This window comes from Carassius carassius, chromosome 27 (genome assembly GCF_963082965.1).
Source record: "Carassius carassius chromosome 27, fCarCar2.1, whole genome shotgun sequence".
NCBI classification, from domain to species: Eukaryota; Metazoa; Chordata; class Actinopteri; order Cypriniformes; family Cyprinidae; genus Carassius; species Carassius carassius.
This window is the reverse complement of record NC_081781.1, coordinates 17540168-17562990: the sequence shown is the minus strand read 5'-3', so window position 1 is coordinate 17562990 and position 22823 is coordinate 17540168. Positions and strand designations below refer to the sequence as shown.

General features: G+C 35.3%; 2 protein-coding genes across 3 annotated transcripts; both read left to right on the top strand.

Moving 5' to 3' along the window:
• The first annotated feature begins 729 nt into the window (after positions 1-729).
• si:ch211-142k18.1 (uncharacterized) lies at positions 730-9460 on the top strand. The gene is made up of 3 exons (XM_059513004.1): positions 730-912; positions 4695-5360; positions 8624-9460. Exons 2-3 carry the CDS (start codon positions 4849-4851, stop codon positions 8769-8771), a joined length of 660 nt encoding a protein of 219 aa, XP_059368987.1. The 5' UTR covers positions 730-912; positions 4695-4848; the 3' UTR covers positions 8772-9460.
• A 662-nt stretch (positions 9461-10122) lies between these two features.
• chrna2b (cholinergic receptor, nicotinic, alpha 2b (neuronal)) lies at positions 10123-22100 on the top strand. Of its 2 annotated transcripts, none has more exons than XM_059513003.1 (6): positions 10123-10662; positions 16262-16413; positions 17161-17205; positions 17407-17516; positions 19370-20513; positions 21512-22100. In XM_059513003.1, exons 1-6 carry the CDS (start codon positions 10596-10598, stop codon positions 21635-21637), a joined length of 1644 nt encoding a protein of 547 aa, XP_059368986.1. In that variant the 5' UTR covers positions 10123-10595; the 3' UTR covers positions 21638-22100. The 2 variants fall into 2 exon arrangements, with proteins under 2 accessions (XP_059368986.1, XP_059368985.1); XM_059513002.1 differs by having other exon boundaries at positions 10123-10671.
• The last annotated feature ends 723 nt before the right edge of the window (positions 22101-22823 follow it).

Below are 22823 nucleotides of genomic sequence, written 5' to 3'. Positions count from 1 at the left end.
TGCTTCATCCAGTCTGTTTTCTTGTTTTTCATAGATAAGCTCTTTGGGTCCTGTCTCCAGTCCAAGCTGTGAGAGTGGAAGAATAAGCTACAAGCTGGGAAAATGCATGGTGAGTTTTCAGGAGCTACTTACTGGAATTTGCTGATGCCATTTTACGTCATAAATAACATAAAAGTAGATATACAAGTAAAACAAAGTGATTGGTTTTGTAAGTTTAATTTCAGGGGGGTATAACATCGGACTAGCACCTGAATAAGTGTTAAAGCCCTTCATTGTGGTTTTGTTCTTCATATCTTTTGATAGTTAATGATGGATAAAAAAAAAGCTCACGTGATATTTTTATTGCTGGTTTTCACCAGCTATAATAAAATGTTTTGTATATTTTAGAGCTTTGGTTTGCTTTAACAGCTTTCTTTCCCTTCATTCATTCATATCTTGTAGCATCTATAAAATGAATGGAGTGAAAATCTGGTATGGTCATGAAAAGACCCTTTTCTGCGAAACTCTTGTACATTATCAGACATCAGGGCACAGATGTGAACTAGATTACCCCACGCTCCCCCAATATTCTTTTCCTGCTCATTCTCTCTCTCTCTCTCTCTCTCTCTCTCTCTCTCTCTCTCCCTCTCTCTCTCTCTCTCTCTCTCTCTCTCCCTCTCTCTCTCTCTCCCTCACTCTCCTGAACACAAAAGAAAGAAATCATTGAGTTTCTCCCTTTTTATAAACACTCCCTCCCCTTCCAGTAGTCTCCAAATAGGGACACAGACTTTCAGGTTCCCAAACTTTGTTGGAAGAAGTGAAAAGAAGTCTAAGGCAGGCTGATTATGTGTGCTCCACTTCTCTTTGAATGGCAAAGCAAAGAACATTTTGACCAGACCATGGCTCTACCTTGTGACATGTCAGAAGATTCTGGTGAGTTCTGTCAGTTTTTTTTGGCTTGAGCGTCTTATTTTATTCATGTTTCTACTTTGCCAAAGATTAATATGGCAGAGCTATTTAATGCCCTGATTTGAGTGCATGACTCATTACTTTAGTGACTGGTGTAAATATATCTTCTGACATTCATTTAATTATAGAAATATCACCTTACATTTCATAAATATGCAGCAATAATTTTTAAGACACACCACACTCAACCAACTACACTTTCTTTTTTGCTGCACATGAAATTCTCTTTTAATGTAAGTATGACTAAATTAAACCCAAAACTGGAACAGCGACTGTACTTTCCATTCAAAAAGACTTGTGGCCTATTTGCATAGTCTTCCAATATTACAAATGTGTTCTGAAGGTTGAGTTACAGCATAAGAGTGAACATCTTATGCTCCAGACACTTGGCATGATTGCTGAAGGTTAATCGTGACTTTTTATCTGAAGTAGGCAGACTTTGTTATCATAAAAAATGATACTGCATTTCCTTAGCTTTGAACTGGTTTGGCATGTATTTTTAGAAATGACACAATGCTTCTAAAAAGGTGCCTGAAGGAAATGTAAAGGTCAAAAGCGCTGTTTGAATGAGCTTTTATAGTTCCAATAATATCATTTATGTGTCTAAAAGGTTTAATGGTTTTCTCCGTTGTAAAACATTACAAGCTCTGGATTGGCAGTGTGAGCAGTTGTGAGGGATCAAAATGGAGCGACTAATCAAATCAAGACTTTTGTGCCATTGTTCATTTACAATGTTGATCAGTAAATCTAAAAATACTGTTCGCATATGACAGCATTTTGCTCTGCTCGGTTAAGGAACAATATGCATCATTCCGAGACATGAAATAATTTTCAATATTTTTTTTTCTCATCTCAATACATTTGACACTTTCAGACTTAATTAAAAAATTAAACACCTTGCAAAAACATTTCAGTATTTAATTTTAACTGTGAAAAAAAAATTATAATAAAAGAGATTCATTCATTTTCTCAAAGTGCTTCAGGACTAAGTGAGAAATAAATCACTGCTTTCATCATTGCATGCACAGCAGAGCAGAAGTTCATTACAGGCTGAGTCGGTCTGTTGAGTTACAGATATTATCCTTACTCCATGAGGCACAAATGTCAATCAGCAAGCATGAACAACAAATTACTGCTGTAGAGAGGCAAAGATGCTCTTGATGGTACTCCTTTACTAAAATGGATGGTTCTTTACTAAAAGAGCTTGTTTGTGATTTATAGTGGGGTTTTTTTTAATACCTACAGATTAGACAGGTAAAAAAAAAACTGGAGGCAACCCCACAGGTCAAACCTTTAAAAAAGATGACTGCAATTAACCAACAGATTTGATATTCTATTACACTAATGCAAAAAATATGAATGCATAAGCAGAAAAAATTATTTTTCATGCTGCCTAGAACATGCACAGGAAGAAATTTTTTTTAGGCAAAGTCTGCTGAACTACCGCAGAATCCAAAAGTGCTCACACTGTGGAAAAGAAAGCCGTCTTCCCTTGAAGACATATATCGCATTTCACATTTCCAGATGTTGAGAGGAGTGTTGGGACACCCTGGAGTAAAACAAGACATTGAAAGTGACTGTGTAAGTTGAGTTGATTCAGAGAGCAGGAGATAGAAAGAAAAAAAAACTTGTATGAAAACATCCTTTAAGGGATAGTTCACCCAAAAATGTAATTCCAAACCCGTAAGACCTCTGTTCATCTTCAGGACACAAATCAAGATGTTTTTTATTCATTCTGAGAGCTCTTTGACCCTCCCATAGACAGCAAGGGTACTACCATGATCAAGGTCCAGAGTAAGGACATCAGTAAAATAATCCATGTGACATCAGTAGTTCAACCATAATTTTACGAAGCAACAAACATACTTTTTGTGTGCTAAGGAAACAAAAATAACAACTTTATTCAACAATTTTTCTCCTCCTCATTCAGTCTGCAGTGGCTTGCCTTGATTTTGGGTAGTATATTCCTGAAGCTTTGTACAATTACAGTTTGAATTACTTATGTCACATGGATTATTTTACTGATGTCCTTACTATGTTTCTGGACCTTGATCGTGGTAGTACCCTTGCTGTCTATGGGAGGGTCTTGGAATGTATCAAAAACTTCTGAACTTGTGTTCTAAAGATAAACAAAGGTCTTACGGGTTTGGAACGACTTTAGGATGAGTAATAAGTGACAGATTTTTTTTTTTTTTTTTGGGTGAACTATCTCTTTAAAGTAACCTATGTTGCAAAATTCATTGTTTTCTTTGGCCATTTAATAATTTAATTCTTCCCTTTTTTTCAAGAAAACACAAACTTCTCGACAAATTGTTATGCATAAAACTCAAATTCTCAAAAACTAAATTTTTCAGTTTACCTATTGTCATATTAATTTTATTATTCAACATACAATTTGTAAAACAATTTAAAGCACTTAGGAACATCCAAGAATAATATAAGATTATGCTTTTTTACCCCAGGGGCACAATGCAGAAACTGTAAAAAGGAAAGAGTCTTAATACTGTGTGATTGTATTATCTAAGATGGGGCTCACACTTTTTCTTTGAAAGAGTGAAAAAAGAGAGAGAGAGGGTTGAAGGGCACTCATCCTTGTACATGGAAGACTAAACAAACAGTCTCCCCTTCCAGAGAGGTCATGTGCTACACCTCAGGGCCCTCACATAAATGAATGTGCTCACTACACACACCAGCAGGAAGCCCTCCTCCACATGCTCCGGAAAACCCTGTAAAAGTCTACTGCTTCATTTAGCTTTCACAGTACAGTTGGCAGACAGTATAGTTTCACAAATACAGCAACTTCTTTAATCCTCTGACCTCTCATTATCTTTCATATTTGACCGTAAGTTTCACGAAATTACTTAAAAAGATATGTGTATTTTTCTAGATTAGTTTAATTCAGTTTGGTATCTAGAGAATGTATACATAACATAACATAACATAACATAACATAACATAACATAACATAACATAACATAACATAACATAACATATAACATAACATAACATAACATAACATAACATAACATAAAATTGTAACAATTTTACGCACACCCACAGAGTTCTCAAGTTTGGGGTCCGTAAGTTTGTAAATATTTTTATTCCCTAAGGACATACTAATTTGATTACACATGACAGTTAAGACTTTTACATTGTTACAAAATTTTTAATATTCTTACTATTCTTTATTTTTTCTTTAACTCTGTATTAAAAAAAATAAAAAACATTGTCACCATTTCCACAAAAATATTAAGCAGCACAAATGTTTTCTTTGGAAGCTTGTTTCTGTCATGGGAAGAAACTAAATAAATAAAGGCAATTCTGGCTCTTTTACTAATGATTCTGGTTTTATATGTGATAATTACAACTTTTTTCTTGTAATTATAAGAATTTTTCTCAGAAATGCAAGTTATAAACTCAAAAAGGTCCCAATTGTAGATATACACACTGAATAGAAAAGTTGTGATATACAAACTAACACTTGCAAGAACAAATAATTCAAAACTGAGAAATAAAAAAGTTGCAATTACCAGTTATATTTCTTACAAGTTATTTTAAATTGTAATAATATTTCACAATATAACTGTTTTACTCTATATTTATCAAATACGTAGCCTTGGCGAGCATGAGAGTCTTTCAAAAACATTACCGACTTTTGAACAATACTGAATACTTTCCATTGAAGAAAAGTTTTGGTCTGTTCTCAAAGCAAAACATTATTTAAGCATCTGTTTATTTCTTCACAGATGAGGTCAGAGCTTTGCAACAGTGGTGATTGTGTGGAAAAGCTGTGTCCAGCTTTGAGGGGCTCAGGAGGGACCTCACGTTTGTCATTGCTTGAGTTCTCATCCATCACTCCGTCAAGTCCCAGGTCATAGAGGTTCCTCCCTCTTCTGGGTCATGATGAGGCTTCACTCTACTCTGGGCACTTGGCTCTTCACACTCCTAGTGATGCCAGTCTACTGCCAGAGTGGTGATGATGGAGATTGGGGATCAGGTGACGTCTCTGGGACTGTGGTCACTGGCAACTCCTCCGCTTCAGTCTTTCATGCAGTCGGGGATGAGCCAGACAGGACCAGGCCAGTTTTTCAGAGCCTGTCAGAGACAGAAGGCGGCGACTGTTATGTCAACTTTCACACCAGCCAAGTTATGACAAGGCGGTTACGAGCTTTCAGAGAGGAAGTTGCTTATCTAAAGGCCATTCAACATGGGAACCAGGCAGTGATGGAGAATCTGGTCCAGTATGTAGGAGCAGAGATGGGAGATCAACGCTACGAGGAGGTGATCCAAGAGAACATTGTTGGAATCAGAGATGATCACGTGAGCTGTGAGAGTGTGGTGACAAAAGCAGCAGAGGAGTTGGAGAGTCAGCTGGAGGGAGACGCTCAAGCCACTTTGGCTGGAATTCAGAAGTGAGATGAGTTGAATCATAATAAGGCAGTCTTGTCTCTTGTCTACAAGGCAAAAATCCATGGTTTTTAACAATTTAAGATGCTAAGGCAACAAACCTGAATGATAAAGAGGAGGGAGGAAAGTCTAACACGTGTAAAATATTTAGTATCAAAATTGTACAATTTGCTGTTTACATATGAGAAATGACGATGGAAGATCAGAGGTGAAAATGTCTATATTTTTCTAAGTACACTGGTATACTGTACATCCCAAATAAACAAATAAAACTAACAGAATTGCATTTATTTGACCATAATTACATTATATATATTATATTATGAAACATTATTACAGTTTAAAATAACTGTGTTCTATTTGAATATATTTTGAAATCCAGTCTCCAGTCTTCAATGTCACATGATCCTTCAGAAATCATTCTCATATGCTGAATTGCTTTATTATCAATGTTGAAAATGTTGTGCTGCTTAAAGTTTTTGTGAAAGCATTTTTTAGGATTCTTAGATGAACATAAAATCTAAAAGAAAATAATTTATGTAAAATAGAAATCTTGCTGTCACTTTGATTAATGTAATTGCTTTAATTGCTGAAATTCCTATAAAAAATAGTTAATTCTTATATATATATATATATATATATATATATATATATATATATATATATATATATATATATATATATATATATATATATATATATATATATATATATATATATATATATATATATATATATATATATATATATATATATATATATATATATATATATATGTGTGTGTGTGTGTGTGTGTGTGTGTGTGTGTGTGTGTATATATATATATATATATATATATATATATATATATATATATATATATATATATATATACAGTACAGACCAAAAGTTTGGAAACATTACTATTTTTAATGTTTTTGAAAGAAGTTAAGTTTCTTCTGTTCATCAACCCTGCATTTATTTGATCAAAAATACAGAACAAAAAGTAATATTGTGAAATATTATCACAACTTAAAATAATAGTTTTCTATTTGAATATACTTTAAAAAAAATTTTTATTCCTGTGATGCAAAGCTGAATTTTCAGCATCATTACTCCAGGCTTCAGTGTCACATGTAACATCCAGTCTATCACATGATCATTTAGAAATCATTCTAATATTCTGATTTATTATGAGTGTTGGAAAGAACTGCATTTATTAAAAATTAAAAAAAATTCTAATAATATATTTTCTTTAATATCACTTTTTATCCTTGCTGAATAAAAGTATTGATTTTATTTAAAAAAAATAAAGAAAAAAAATTACTGACCCCAAATTACTGACCAGTAGTGTATATTGTTATTACAAAATATTTATATTTTAAAAACATAGCTTCTTTTTTTTTCTTTTTTTTCTTTTTATTCATCAAAGTATCCTAAAAAGTATCACATGTTCTGAAAAAATATTAAGCAGCAGAACTGTTTCCAACTTTGATAATGAATCATCATATTAGAATGATTTCTAAAGGATCATGTGATAATGATCCTAAAAATTCAGCTTTGCATCACACAAATAAATGATAATTTAAAGTATAATAAATTTAAAAACAATTATTTTAAGTTGTGATAATATTTCACAATATTAAATTTTTTTCTGTATTTTTGATCAAATAAATGCAGGCTTGATGAGCATTAGAAACTTCTTTCAAAAACATTAAAAATAGTAATGTTTCCAAACTTTTGGTCTGTACTGTATATATATATGTAGTATGTATATGTAGTATAATTAGTTTAATTTATATATTTATTTAATCATTTATTTATTATAGATTTTTTTAGATGTATTTTATTTTTGTTTCCCAATATACAGAGAGTTCATTTATAGACCTTAAAGAGTTCACCCAAAAATACAAAAATTTACGCCCATAAATTACTCACCCTCAAGGCATCCTAGGTGTATATGACTTTCTTCTTTCAAACAAATCCAGTCTGAGTTATATAAAAAAACTTTATTTGATCTTTCAAGCTATTTAATGCCACTAAACAGCTGTGTTGCAGCGCATCAGTCCAAAAGAAGTGAAATAAAAAGCACCCATCAATTTAAAAAAGTGTCTCACGTGGCTCCGGGGGGTGAACAATGGTCTCCTATAGCAAATCTTTGTGTTTTTATAAGAAAAATATCCATATTCAAAACGTAACAATCACTTTAATGTAGCCTGCGCCAACAGTTGTACACAGAAGCAGCTCCAGACTGATGAGGTATGAGGTCAGCGTTGCACATGCGCTGGTGAGTCTTGTGAAAACCAACATTTGTTACCAGGAGGAAAGGAAGCAAAGTTTCCTTACTTTAGCAAATGAAAACCAGTCTCCTCTTAGCTCATATCAAAATCCTCCGATATTCTTCTTTACAAATCCTCGTTTGGACTTCTAATTAGTGACCGTTGTTTTGTTTTGATCTCTTCCCTGCAATTCCGTGTTCGTCACATCTGAGTGGCACATGCGCAAAGCTGACCGCATACATCAATCCCCCGGAATGCTTCCATTTACAACAGTGAGTACAAGCTAGATCAAAGTAATAATTATTTTTTAAATATGGTAGATTTTTTATTAACAAAAACAAATTGATTCACTACAGGAGGTCTTTGTTCACCCCCCGGAGCCATGTGAGACACTTTTTTTGTTTTTTAATAGATGGGTACTTTTTATTTAACTTCTTTTGGACTGAGGCATGCAACACCCGCTGAGTGCCAGTAAACAGCTTGAAAGATCACAGACAATTTTTAATATAATTCCGACTTTGTCTGAAAGAAGAAAGTCATATACACCTAGGATGCCTTGAGGAAGAGGGATTTTTGGCCTAATTTTCATTTTTGGGTGAACTAAACCTTTAATATTTGAAACTGCCAGTTCAAGAGTGTTTTAAGGCTGCATACATAAAAGTAACACTTCCAAGGTAAAAGATAAAATAATAAAAGTAAAATTATAAAAGTAAATCCTAAACAAGAAATAAATGCTTATAGACACAGTGATGTGAAAAAAAGCTTGTAGCTCGTAGAGCCTCAGACTAACCACAATAACACGACTGATTCTGGTCTCTGGGTTTTCCATCACCAGTCTGGACAGTTGGAAGGAATGTGAATTTCAGCCCCTTTGAGGCCCCTACTTCAAGAAATACTATGCTGAGGCCCTAAGAAGGCCCCTGTTCATTTCCTTCTTCTCCTCTCTCTCTCTCTCTCTCTCTCTGTCTCTCTATTTCTGATGTTGTGTCTACTTTATGTCTTTATCTAAGAATAAAAGAGGAGTCCCTTGCCTTTGAAGAAATGCTGCGTACCGCGACGGACATCGCCACTCGACTGGAGAGCTCCTCACGAACCCTGCATGTGGAGATGATCAAACAGCTGAGGAAGAACATGAGACAGCCGCGTAAAACTAAATGATTCAGTGGGAAGCCCTCCAACCTGAAAAAAAAAATGATAAAAGTGATATACGGCATGTCACATCAATATTATCCACAATGTTTTAATAACAATAAAACAATGTTGTCACCTTAAACAGTCCATATGTGGACCAATTGCATTTTTTTTATATTTTATCTTACTTGCTTACTATGTTTTAAAAAGCATATTGTCAGAGAATAGACTGAAACGCTATACTATATTTTTCTCTCTTGTTCAGTGTTTATTTGTGAGCCATGATGAAAACATAATAGCTTTGTGTACAAGGAAATTGTAAAAATTATCTTGGCAGTGAGGTGACATCTTAAAAGAATATTCTCTTTCCAAGTACAGACAACCCTGCAGCTATGGTCTAGATGTCTTGGCGCTAGGGAGCAGATGGTGAAAAGACTGTAAGAGGGTCTGGAAATCAGCAAGCATGAACTCTTGTACGTTGGAGAGAGAGAGAGAAAGATGGAAATGAAAAAAGAAAGAAAGAAGGAAAGAAAAAACATGGCAGTGATGTCACTGAGAAATAAAAATGTTACTTGGCAGCTTGAAGCCAGAATCTAAAAGAATCAGAAGAAAGAATCAGACATTTTTTTGACTAAAGAATGTTATTTTAAAATATATTGTGATTACTCGAGTATGATTAAATATACTGTAAGTATAACTATTAAAATATAAGTGTATTACTCTTGTCAGTTGTGGTCACTTTTGCTATTTTTGAAGGGATTTGTGTGTGCATGCTGGCAGGGTTCATAGATACAGGTTGTGTGAAAGAATGAATTTCAGTGACAAACTAAATACAATACTGAGTGTTGAATATTTATATACTGTTTATGGGGGTTATAGTCATTCTTTATGTGGCATTGCTGAATATGATTTTCACTAAAAGTATATATCAGGGTTTTCAATTTTAAAAATGTACAATTAGAGAAGGTATTTTTCCAAGCCATCCCTTTGCCAGAAATTGTTTGTTGAGAGTGTGAACTCTTTAAATTGATTAAAAATAAAAGCCCCACAAACGCCCCTTCAGCATTTATTCAGCTACACTGACCTCTAGCGGAAGTTAATTGCAAGAACAAATCAATCACTTGATGCAATAATAGGTTTGGCCCTGATTTGACAAGGACTGTCTCCATACGAGTTCGGGAACGTATCCAATAAACGTGAATTAATTATGTTGTTTTTATTTGAAAAAGAAAATTCGTTCAGATTTGTTGAAAACAAACATCGGTCAACTTGGAATGTGGTCAAGCTCGTGAATTTGTGATGTGTTCGCTCCCTCCCTTTCTGTCTGACATGAAAGTGGGTAGGCGGACTGAGATGCTCAGTCTGGAGTAAACCCTGGAAACAGCAGGAGCCAGGTCATGAGTGCATCTATACACTGTGTGGCACGAATGGAGTTACTCTGGGATATATCTGCTTCTAAAAATACTTCTTTTTTGGATGCATATGGAGATAAATAGTCTTATACTTTTGCAGCACGGAATCTGATCTTCCGCTGAACAGGTGCGCAAAACTTAAACTCATCATCGTGCTTTTTCACTTAGAGAGAAATAAACTTAAGGGTTGGATAAATATGGATAAACACTGGATTTATGCTACTTAATTTGAAACATTTTTACGAAAAACTGATTTTTGCCAACCCTTATAATACATGTGATTAAAAAAATTGACGAGAACATCTAACCCTAAATACAACCAGCAGAGGATGCAGAGTATGACACCACAACAGAAAACACAGAAGCCACTGAATTATACGGAAACTGTCGCGTGGAATGCAGATGAAAATATAGAAATGTATTGAAAGTAATCGGCTGTATGATGGAGCGCTTTCTTCAGAATCAGCGGTTCTTCCTGAGGATTTCACTTCTCTGCACTATCCTATGTGAGTCAAGTAAGTTTCACTTCTGAATAATTTTTTTTTTTTTTTTTTTACATTTTTACAATATTACTTAAGAATAGTCCAAACTGATTATATAATTGTAGCTATAAACTTATTTTGACTGCACATTTCCAAAAACCATGACCACTTTAATGTGGTTAGCGGCTTTGATGCTAGTTTAACTTGAACCAGCTTTGGTCACCCTAAGCCAGAATCTTTTCTACAAAGGAGCCTTAAAAATAAGACAACGTTTATTTGATTGTTTTACCTGTGTATTAGGCATTTCCAACGTGCATTGATTAATATGATCGATTTGATTCATTGTCAACTAAGAATCTCAAAAATCTCAAAACATCCAGCTTAATCTGGTTTTCAACTGGTCACAATGGAAACCAGCAAACCACCATGAGCTGGTTTAAGATGCAAATGCTTTCACATATCCACAGTCAGAGATGTGTAAGCATTAGAATGGCACGCACGATTGCCAGTAAAATTAAGTGTCCTTTCCACGGCCAAGCTGGCGCTTAAATCAAGGCAGATTTATTGGGCTTGCTCATCACTCTGCGTTTACGCTCGCACTCTCCACGAGCGCCGCTCGCTGTCAGCAGCCTCTGGACTCCTGATGAATGAATATCACTGCGGGCATCTGACGAGCTTGCAGCTGGATGCACTTTACCGACGCTATTTGCATCGGATTTCCTTAAGGACACTTGAAAGTTTCCAGAGTTGAACGGAGATACAAGAAGAAGAAGGTCGCCAGCCAATTTCAGGTCCGAGGCTTTGATCTAACAACCTATAAGTTTGTTTAGTAAAATCCGTCCACCTGCTCTGCTCCTCACAGACTGGAGAACAGATGCGCTGTTATCGCTGTTTGAGCGGCTGCAGAACTGACGCAGACTTCACCGTTGCAAACTGGAATTGAGAACGAGCCTCCGATGTTCTTTTACGTTACATACAAAAATTATCACGGTGATCACGGTTTAGTAGCCAATTGCTACTTGAGAAAATTCAATTTTAATTAATATGTAATTAATATGATTTAAAATATAGGCCTAAACCTTTTAGTTATAGGATACATGTACCAAATTAAAGATTTTTAGAATAAAAATATAAAATAATATAAAATATAAAATTTATATAAAAGAATATTTTAAAGTAAAATTGTGGTGCAACAGTTATATTTACAGTATAAGTTTGCTGCACTTTGAATTAAATTACTGATGAAGGCAATTAGACAGTCACCTTAAAAACTCAAATGAAAACATGTTAGCATTGTAAAATAAGGTTTATCAACCTTTCATCATTTTGTTTATTTTTTTAAAAAAAAAGATGAAAATACCAAGTTAACACAGTTTAACTTATTTTAGTTAAAACTAAAACTCCACATTTGTGCCAAATAATTGTTAATTTTGTGTTTTATTAAACATTTTATTAAAGTGAAAAGTTTAATTAATAAAATAATAATTTATTGTGAAGAAATTGACAAAACACATATTCTCCAATTAAACCATATTGCCGGTTGGTTTATGAACACTTTTTCCTTTATTCTCAGCTATAAATTACTATACATTACATCATCACACATATATATATATATATATATATATATATATATATATATATATATATATATTGTAATGATGAGCCAGAGACGTTCGGATTCAAATGCAGCGCTTTATTAAAGAATGGTCAAAGCAGAGTAATCAGGCCAAAGATCAAACACGGGAATGACAAACACAGGTAGAAACGCTCGGAAATGTTAGACAGGCAAAACAAGACTTCACAGTGAGTGAGAGTGATTGTGCTGCTTTTATGTGTGTGTAAATGAGGTGCAGGTGTGGCAAGGAAATTGGCTGATGAATGAGGTGCAGGTGTGGCAAGGTGATTGTGATGCAGTGACTCATGGGGAATGTAGTTCGGGTGTGGTGCAACAGTATGAAAGGTGCTAGTGTCCAAGTGACATCTGGTGGTTGATGGGTGGAATGGTCCTGAGTGGAGTGCCCTCTACTGAAGTTCATGGGCACTCCATCTAATGATCCTGACATATATATATATATATATATATATATATATATATATATATATATATATATATATATATATATATATATATATATATATACACACACACACACAATCAGTACTGGTTTTACCCCCAGTCCAACCTAGTACCGGGTCGGACCCCCTGTTGCCTTCTGATATGCCTCAATTCTTTGTGGCATAGATTCAACAAGGTGTTGGAAACATTCCTTAGAAATTTTGGTCCAAACTGACATGATAGCATCACGTAGTTGCTGGAGATTTGTCGGCTGCACATCCACGATGCAAATCTCTCGTTCCACCTCTTACCAAAGCTCTATTGGATTGAGATCTGGTGACTGTGGAGGCCATTTGAGTAAAGTGAACTCTTTGTCATGTTCAAGAAAGTAGTCTGAGATGATTTGAGCTTTGTGACATGGTGCATTATCCTGCTGGAAGTAGCCATCAGAAAATGGGTACACTGTAGTCATAAAGGCATGGAGAAGGTCAGCAACAATACTCAGGTAGACTGTGGTGTTTAAACCATTCTCAATTGGTACAAAGGGGCCCAAAGTGTGCCAAGAAAATATCCCCCACACCATTACACCACCAGCAGCCTGAACCGTTGAGACAAGGCAAGATGGATCCATGCTTTCATGTTCTTTACACCAAATTCTGACCCTATCATCTGAATGTCACAGCAGAAATTGAGACTCATCAGACCAGGCAACGTTTTTCCAATCTTCTATTGTCCAATTTTGGTGAGTCTGTGTGAATTGTAGCCTCCGTTTCCTGTTCTTAGCTGATGGGAGCGGCACCCAGTGTGGTTTTCTGTTGCTTTGGCCCATCTACTTCAGAGTTCAACCTGTTGTGCATTCAGAGATGGTATTCTGCATACATTGGTTGTAATGAGTATTTATTTGAGTTACTGTTGCCTTTCTATCATCTCTAACCAGTCTTCCTATTCTCCTTTGACCTCTGACATCAACAAGGCATTTTCATCCACACAACTGCCGCTCACTGGATATTTTCTCTTTTTCAAGCCATTATCTGTAAACCCTAGAGATGGCTGTGCTCGAAAATCCCAGAAATCAGCAGTTTTTGAAATACTCAGACCAGTATTTGGCACCAACAACCATTCCATGTTTAAAGTCACTTAAAAACCCTTTCTTCTACATTTTGATGCTCGGTTTGAACTTCAGCAAGTCGTCTTCACCACATCTAGATGCATAAATGCAATACCAAATACCAAATTCCTAGCCTCAGAATAATAATAACTTCAAAATGCATCATTATATGCTTAAAAAAGCAAGAAATGTGCCAGAGGTGAAAAAATATTTTCCTCCGCTGGCTGTAGTCGGTGCTGTGCTTGGGTTTCATACCATGTCCCACTGTACTGATGCCCTGTGGTGCAGACCCTAAATCTGACTTGTTAATGACATGTTGTCACTTGCCCAGAGTGTGACTCGTTGTGCCAGCATGACCCAAGGGAGCTCAGTTCTTCACACAGCAAATGACTGCTCTCAGAGAGCAACTACAGCCATGCTACAGCACTCAAATAGCAGGCCTGACACATACTATGTGCAAACACTTTCCTCGGGGTTCTGTTTTAATGCCTCCTCAGCTCAGAGATGAGACCGGAGTGGGCCATCTTAATGGTGTATAGCCTCTGTCCTGCAAAGGTGACAACCTGAGGTGCAAAGATTACAGAACATATCCTCTTGAAAAAAGCAGAGAATCAGTCATCATTCAGGTAGCCTCACTGGCCCACGTATCATTAAAATTTGTCGGCTTCACACATATCAGGTGTTTGAAGCAATGTTTTTAAGAGCATTTTTCCTCACTATATACAGGTAGGTCCAAATGAAAACTTAAATAGAAAACATATTATTAGTAGTATTAATAAAAATCAAAGTACTATATTCTTCATGTGGTCACTGCCTCATGATTTCAGACATACTACTCATTGAATCTATATATGCCTACTTCAATTCAATATAGTACAGTATATGAAAAACAGTATGTCAAAAGAAAAGATGGCATAGGCCTGCTCTAACCCAAGCTCATGAATGTGCGTTTCAATGGGACAATTTTCTGTTTCTATTTGGCATACTATTTATATGCAAAAATGGACTTTGACGTGCATATGATATGCAATAGGTAGGTTTAGGGGTGTGGGGTAGGTACGTATTTTATGTACGCCAGAAATGCATATAATATAGACCCCAACAAAGTGCATATCATATGCGTGCAAAAACTGCACACTATATGCACGTAAAACGTGCGTATCATATGCACAGTCTCTGCATATAAATAGCATGTAAAATAAAATAAAATAAATTAAAACATGCAACTGATAGCATATGCATTTTCATGACTTTGGGCTCGCCAGTCAGTCAGTGAAAAAAGGTCTAGATTTATTTATTTATTTTGGAAAATAAACTACTTTTAAAGACAAAATCTAAATTGACAATAATTTTAAAAATATTTATTTATTTTTTATTTTATGGAATACTGTGTAATTTATTTATTTCATTTATCCACACATCTTTTTTTTGTGCTCTTTAATCAAAGTAAATAGACTGGCGTTCTGAATTATTTATAATATTTTTTTAGTTGTTCACTGTTTGTGACAAACTTTCAGTTTTTTTTTTTTTGTAATGGGAAATAAAATTAAGAGTTATAGGCCTTTGTTTTTAGGGAGTGTAATATTTCAAATTCAGCGATTTTTGGAAACATAACACTCTGCTCACGTGATATTGCTGAAGTTTATTTGTGTGGAATAGTTTTGCCTGGAAACATTTTTGAGCCATTACAATCTACAAATGAGAAGTGATGAAGTGATGATGCGTGTAATCATATATGATTAAAGAAATGAATGGGAGTTAATCCCCTGATAAAGCGCTTTAATACTATATGTTTTAGTTATTTAACATGCAAATAGTGTGGTCAGGGAGCCCTAGATAAATTAATAGGTTCTCCTTCCCATTAGCTCATTGAAGTATTTAATCTCTAGCTCTGTAATTTCACACACTTGTTCAATAATTTGTCATGCTTCACTCAAATCTATAAGAGAACTTTCAAAATAAGCAGAGCTTGTGAAACTGCTTCTCTAGCAATCTGAATGTTTGGCACTTCAGTAATGAACCAAGCTCACTATAAGATGATGTAATGTACTTTATGACTGCAATTTAAATGCCAAGTCGTAGACAGCACAATAGAACAAAAATAATTTGCCTCCACTTTCTCATTTTCATATTTTTTATTGTGAAAGGAGCTTTGTAGAAGTTGAAATAGACTGTATATGCAGGATGTAAAATTCTTTCCGTATGTTAAGTCTAAGCATATAAAATAGTCTATGTGTTTTGTTCACCAAACAGTAGCAGCATTAGATGATCAAAAATCTTACTAGGCTTATATATATATATATATATATATACATACATACATACACACATATATATATGCTTGTCTTATTATATCTTATATATATCTTTTTATTTATATTTTCTTTTGAAACATTTGATTAAATCTAGTACAAGTATTAGCTGTTCGAATGTAATGTCTTCTCTTCCACTTGCAGTCTCTTGTTGTGAGAAGACTCATTCACACGCTGAAGATGAACTCTTCAAAAAGCTCTTTGATGGCTACAACAAGTGGTCAAGGCCTGTACCAAACACCTCTGATGTTGTCATTGTCAAGTTTGGTTTATCTATTGCCCAGCTGATTGATGTGGTAAGTTAAATTAACTATTTTCGATTTAAATATAGTTTAAGATGTAATATATTCCGGCAAAGCTAAATTTTCAGCATCATTACTCCAATTTTCAGTGTCACATTATCCTTCAGAAATCATTCTAATATGCTGATTTGCTCAATAAACATTCATTATTATTATTATTATTATTATTATTATAAATGTTGAAAACAGTTGTGCTGCTTAATATTTTTTGTGGCAATATCCTTTAATAATTTATTTTAAAATCTTTCTAACCACAAACTTTTGAATGGTAGGAAACATATTACATTTTTTTGTGCTCTTACTGTTACTGCTGTTATAAAACTAATACCTTGTCAGATTGCAATGGAGATAAACCTTAAAAAAAATAAAATCAACCTAAACCTCACATGCATCCAGAGTCTGTTTTGGCCCAAGGTTATCTAAAGCTTAGTATTCTTACAATAACAATAAATAACAAATGCTAATAATTATTTTTACAATTTTGTTTACAGATATGCTGAAATATTCATTTCACAAGGCAGTAACATCAACCTCCTACTGTATATTGCCATATTAAGAGCCCTAAAACCTTAGAATATTGATGAATTTAGGTTCATGCTCCTTTAAGGCTCCAAGTCCATCGGAAGATTAAAATTATAAGGTGTTTGTGATCTTTCTGAACCAAAAGCTTTCTGCTGGAGCAAACCCAGCATTCTGACTCATCTAATACTCACTGTCCTTCCTTCTTTTTCTCCTCCACAGGACGAGAAGAATCAGATGATGACAACAAATGTCTGGCTAAAGCAGGTGTGTGCAGCAGAAAGTTAATATGTAGAATGGAGAATTTTTTTAATGATCTGGCACCATAAATTAGAACAAAGTTGGCTAAAGAGTAAAATGATTTAATGATAACAATCAAAATAAAATTGTCAGATAAGTATAATGGTAGCCGCTTTTTTGTAGTGATTTAGTTTTTAATTTCCTGAACATTTGTGGCCTCTCGCTCAGGAGTGGAATGACTATAAACTACGCTGGAAGCCTTCAGACTACGACAATGTGACTTCTATCAGGGTTCCGTCAGAACTAATCTGGGTCCCGGATATAGTTTTGTACAACAAGTGAGTAACAATTTATCTGAGCTAAACAACACTCATAAATCCCCACAAGTTAAATGCAAAGAAATCAAGACAGAGCGTAAGATGTTAACTGTGTAGTGCTGTGTAGACTGTTTTAAATGCAGAGTTGGTTCTCAGAAGCGCACAAGCAGTGACATGATCTATAAGGTGTACTGTATGCAATTAGCCTGACTACATCAGACTTCATACTTCCGCTCAATTTCATTTCAGCGAAGTAGCAGAGTTTGATATTACCAGGCTAGTATGCAATACCATGCCATTGGAAATGCACGGAAATGAACTCACACACTTCGTTAGACTGCCACCCACTGTTTGAATGTGGTGCTACACCAGCCTAGATACCAAGAACTCTCCAAAGGCAGTTCTTCCACTGTTTAACTGCCGAATCATTATTAAAACAAATATGTCCTGTCTGAAAGACTTAAAATATCCAAGAAACTCCATGTAGAAGGCATCATTTAATGATGATGACAGCTTATAAATAATTACCCACGTATCGATCTTATCTACCACATACATTTATTTGTTAATTTGTTAATTTATAATCTTTTTTTTAATGCTTCATTTATCCAATTACTTATTTAAATGTACATTTGCATTTTTTTTTTAAAGTATTGCAGTTTAAAAACACTTGTATGTGTCAGATGCCGTCTTTGTAAGTATCCTCCTAAACACAGTAATTCAGGTCTTAAGTGAAAGCAAACAGCTGAGAAAGAAAACACTTTGTACAACAGTATATTGGATCCGGGCAGCTCTGAAAGTGACAGCAGTCTAATATTCCTCCCGTCTGTCATTCATGTTAATCAAACAGAAAAGAGAAAAATCTCACTGCTTTTGACTAAATCACTTTTGTATCCATAATAAGAAGAAATATATTACACAATAAAGAATATGCAGTGTTTTTATTCATTTGATTACTTTATTCAATGTATGTAGCATATTATTTATTTGATCTAACGTAGTACCCCCCCCCCCTAGCTTTTGAATAGTTTCTTGCTATTATTTAATCACTGACTGTTTTACTGGTCTTCAGTGAGCTTGAGGTTTTTAATTTTTTAGGCTAGTATGACATTTTTGTGATACTGACACTGGTGAAAAATAATTAGAATTTTCTATGGTATCATGCATAATTTCTATGGTATATATTTTTCATATAATGACTTTATTTTAAGCAAAAATAACTAAATTTTTTGTGATATATATTGTTACCGTGAAATAAAATTACTCATATTGTGATACGAGATTTTTATCATATCGCCAACTCCTAAGGCTTCGTTAATATGTTTATTTATCTTGTGTACATATAACTTTATATTAGGGGAAGTTGTGGCCTAGAGGTTAGAGAGTATGACTCCTAACCCTAAGGTTGTGGGTTTGAGTCTCGGGCCGGCAATTCCACAACTTAGGTGCCCTTGAGCAAGGCACTGAACCCCAAAACTGCTCCACAGGTGCCGCCGCATAAATGGCTGCCCACTGCTCCTGGTTTGTGTTCACAGTGTGTTGTGTTCACTGCTCTGTGTGTGTGCACTTTGGATAGGTTAAATGCAGAGCTCTGAGTATGGGTCACCATACTTGGCTGTATGTCACTTTCACTTTACATCCACACTTGTATAACCAAACTATGCTCATTTTATGTAACATTAAAATATAAATCATCATCATCTTCATTGTTACAGTCATTGTAACAGCAAACATGCAAGTTTTATTTGCTTTGAAGCAAATATTAAAATGTGTGAAAATGTATTTTGCTGAATTGTATGATGCATGAAACCATTTCACTGCTTTTCCTCTAGTAAAGTGACATCTAATCAAATTAATGTTGTTGTCCCCTTCAGTGCAGATGGGGAGTTTGCGGTGACCCACATGACCAAAGCCCACCTCTTCCACACAGGTAAAGTGCTCTGGGTTCCACCTGCCATCTACAAGAGCTCATGCAGCATAGATGTCACCTTCTTCCCCTTTGACCAGCAGAACTGCAAGATGAAATTCGGTTCGTGGACTTACGACAAAGCCAAGATTGACTTAGAGCGCATCGAGAACACGGTCGACCTGAAAGATTACTGGGAGAGCGGCGAGTGGGCCATCATCAATGCTGTCGGCACCTACAACACCAAGAAGTACGACTGCTGCCATGAGATATACCCAGACATCACCTACTTCTTCATAATCCGCCGTCTGCCGCTCTTCTACACCATAAACCTCATCATCCCCTGCCTGCTCATCTCCTGCCTGACCGTCCTGGTCTTTTATCTCCCGTCAGATTGTGGTGAGAAGATCACGCTGTGTATCTCAGTCCTCCTCTCGCTCACCGTCTTCCTGCTGCTCATCACAGAAATCATCCCCTCTACCTCGCTTGTGATCCCGCTCATTGGCGAATACCTTCTCTTCACTATGATCTTCGTCACCTTGTCCATCGTCATCACCGTCTTCGTGCTTAACGTCCACCACCGCTCACCCAGCACTCATAAGATGCCCCATTGGGTTCACTCAGTCTTCTTGGATTTGATCCCACGGTGCTTGTTTATGCGTAGACCTGCACCGGACAGCCGTCGCAGGCAGAAACTCCTCCTCCTGCAGCGGCAGGGCCAAGGAATGACATCACGGGTTCTTGGACCGGCAAACGCAACCCTCAGTACAGCTACTAGCTGGTTCAGAGGAGAGGATGAGTCCCGCAGACGCTTCGGTTATAAGGATTTAGAACTGGGAACGCTGTCCTCGGCAATCTCGCTTTCACTCCAGACCCCTTCGCCCTGCCCTCTCATCTCGACTCCACCTCCTCTACAGAAATTTGGCCCCTCCTCAAGACTGGAGTTGGGCCTGGCTTCCAGGCAGCTTGGTGGAAGAGTTAATGTCACAAAGCGGCCTGAAAACATGATGCCAGACACCCCAGGGTTCCCTCTGTCCCCCAGTGTCCTGCAAGCTCTGGAGGGGGTTCACTACATAGCAGACCACCTGAGAGCAGAAGATGCTGACTTTAGTGTAAGTTTCTTTTAATTAATTTTACACTACTGTTCCAAAAGTTTAGTGTCATTTTCCCCAATTTTTTTTGGAATAAGCACACAGCATTTATTTGATCAAAACACAGTGAAAACTGCAATTTTCTCAAATAAATTCCCATTTAAAATATATTTCTATTTTAATATATTTTAAAATGTTGTTTATTCCAGTGATGGCGAAATTCAATTTAAAGCATTGATCCAGTCTTCAGTGTCACATGATTCTTCAGAAATCACACTTATATGCTCATCTTATGCTCAACAAACACGTTTATTATCAAAGCTGAAAACAATTGTGCAGCTTAATATTTTTGTGGAAAATGATATTTCAGGAATCTTTGATGAATATAAGCTATTTGAAATAGAAATATTTTGTAACATTCTAAATGTCTTTACTGACATGTTTAATCCATTTAATGCGACTTTGATGAATTTAATTACTTTGAAAAAGAAAAACATACTGACTCCAAGGTTTTAAACAATATAATATACAATTTTAATTTAAATAATTGTATATGTAAGATTTTTTGATTTACTATTTATTTATAAAATAATTGTAACTTCTATGGTGTTTAAGCTACAGTAGATCTATCAAATTGCCTGTTAAAACAATTTTAAACCTTTGAGTAATGATTTTTCAAGCCAATGTCAAAGTCTATGACAAACTTTTATTAAAAACTAAGAAGAGTGCCACAAATTAAAGAAGTTTTTCAATGACAATTACCCTTGTATTTGAATGTATAACCATAGATATTATTGTGAAAATTAAAAGTGTCAACTGGAAAAGAGACACAGTGACTTTCTGTAACTGACTGCACACTAAAGAGCTAGAGACAAAATGGTTTGTGGGTATATATATTTGAATCTGTCTTGGTACCACCCTTCAGATATGGCTTAAACGGATGGTTTTGTTATAAACTTTACTTTTTCTAGTTACATGTTGTTTTATAATCCACTCGATTCTCTTATCTCTTCACACAGGTAAAAGAGGACTGGAAGTATGTTGCTATGGTAATAGACAGAATCTTCCTATGGATGTTCATCATAGTTTGTTTGCTGGGCACAATCGGACTCTTTCTCCCGCCCTGGCTTGCAGGCATGATCTAGGAAACACACTAGTGAGTATATTATATGAACAATAAGGACTTCTAATGTTTAGGCTTCCACAGGAAGAACCAGCATGGGGACACAACACCCCTTCTAGCAGGGAACATCACGCATGAGATCGCGTGCTGAGATTTCCCCTGTATGGGGTCAGATGCATGTTTGACATCAGGAATGTGGCATCAAATACCTGACATTTGCTTAGGTCAGATATTGAGAGGAAAGCCACAAATTAAAGAAGCTTGTCTATGAAAACGCTTGTATTTGAATGTATAACCTTAAATAGTATTGTAAAAAATAAACATGCAAACTGGAAATTACTACACAAATAAAAGCACTGAGGTTGCGATTTCTCATGACTTGTTACTCTTCATATCAAAGAGTGCACACTTAAGAGATGAGACAAAGTGGTTTGTGGGCATACAGTATATGTGTGTTGAGTCTGTCTTGGTACCAACCTCCCGAAATAATTTATGATCGAATGATATATCATCATTTATATGATATAATTTATATAATATATTTAAGAGGGATATTTTACAAAAAAAAAATAATAATTCTGTCATTTACAATACTGTACTTGTGTCTTTACAGTCTTCTGTAAAACATGAACAATATGTTTTCAGATTTTATTTTATTTTTTTCATACAGTAAAGTCACCAAAACCAATGTCTTTCAAAACCTCTTTTATGTCCCAAAGAATAAAATCATTCATACAGGAATGTAATTGCATGAGGGCGACTAAATGATGACAGAATATTCATTTTGGAGGAAGTTTTCCCTTTAATAAAGACTTATATCCGTTATCTTATGTCTCTCTTGTTCTGCGGTGTATTTGGAAGTTTACAAGTGTCAACAACTTTATTGTTGTTTGCAAGCATAAAAAAGCATATTTGTGCATTATGTGAATCCCTTACATTGTTTTGGTCGATATAAACACATTTAATAAGATGAGATGTCCAGATGAATGTTGGGTCATTATTACCATTTGAACAAGACTTTTCTCAAAAGAAAATCTAGAATCAAAGTAAACAAAAATGCTTTGGGGGCATTCCAGAAAGTAGGTTAAGTATAGTTCATGGATAAGTACATGCATAACCTTAACTTTACGTTCCAAAACTAGGTAGCTTTCAGGTTAAGTAGCTACTTTATAACAACAAATTCTCTGAACATAATCTTCTGTGGAGCT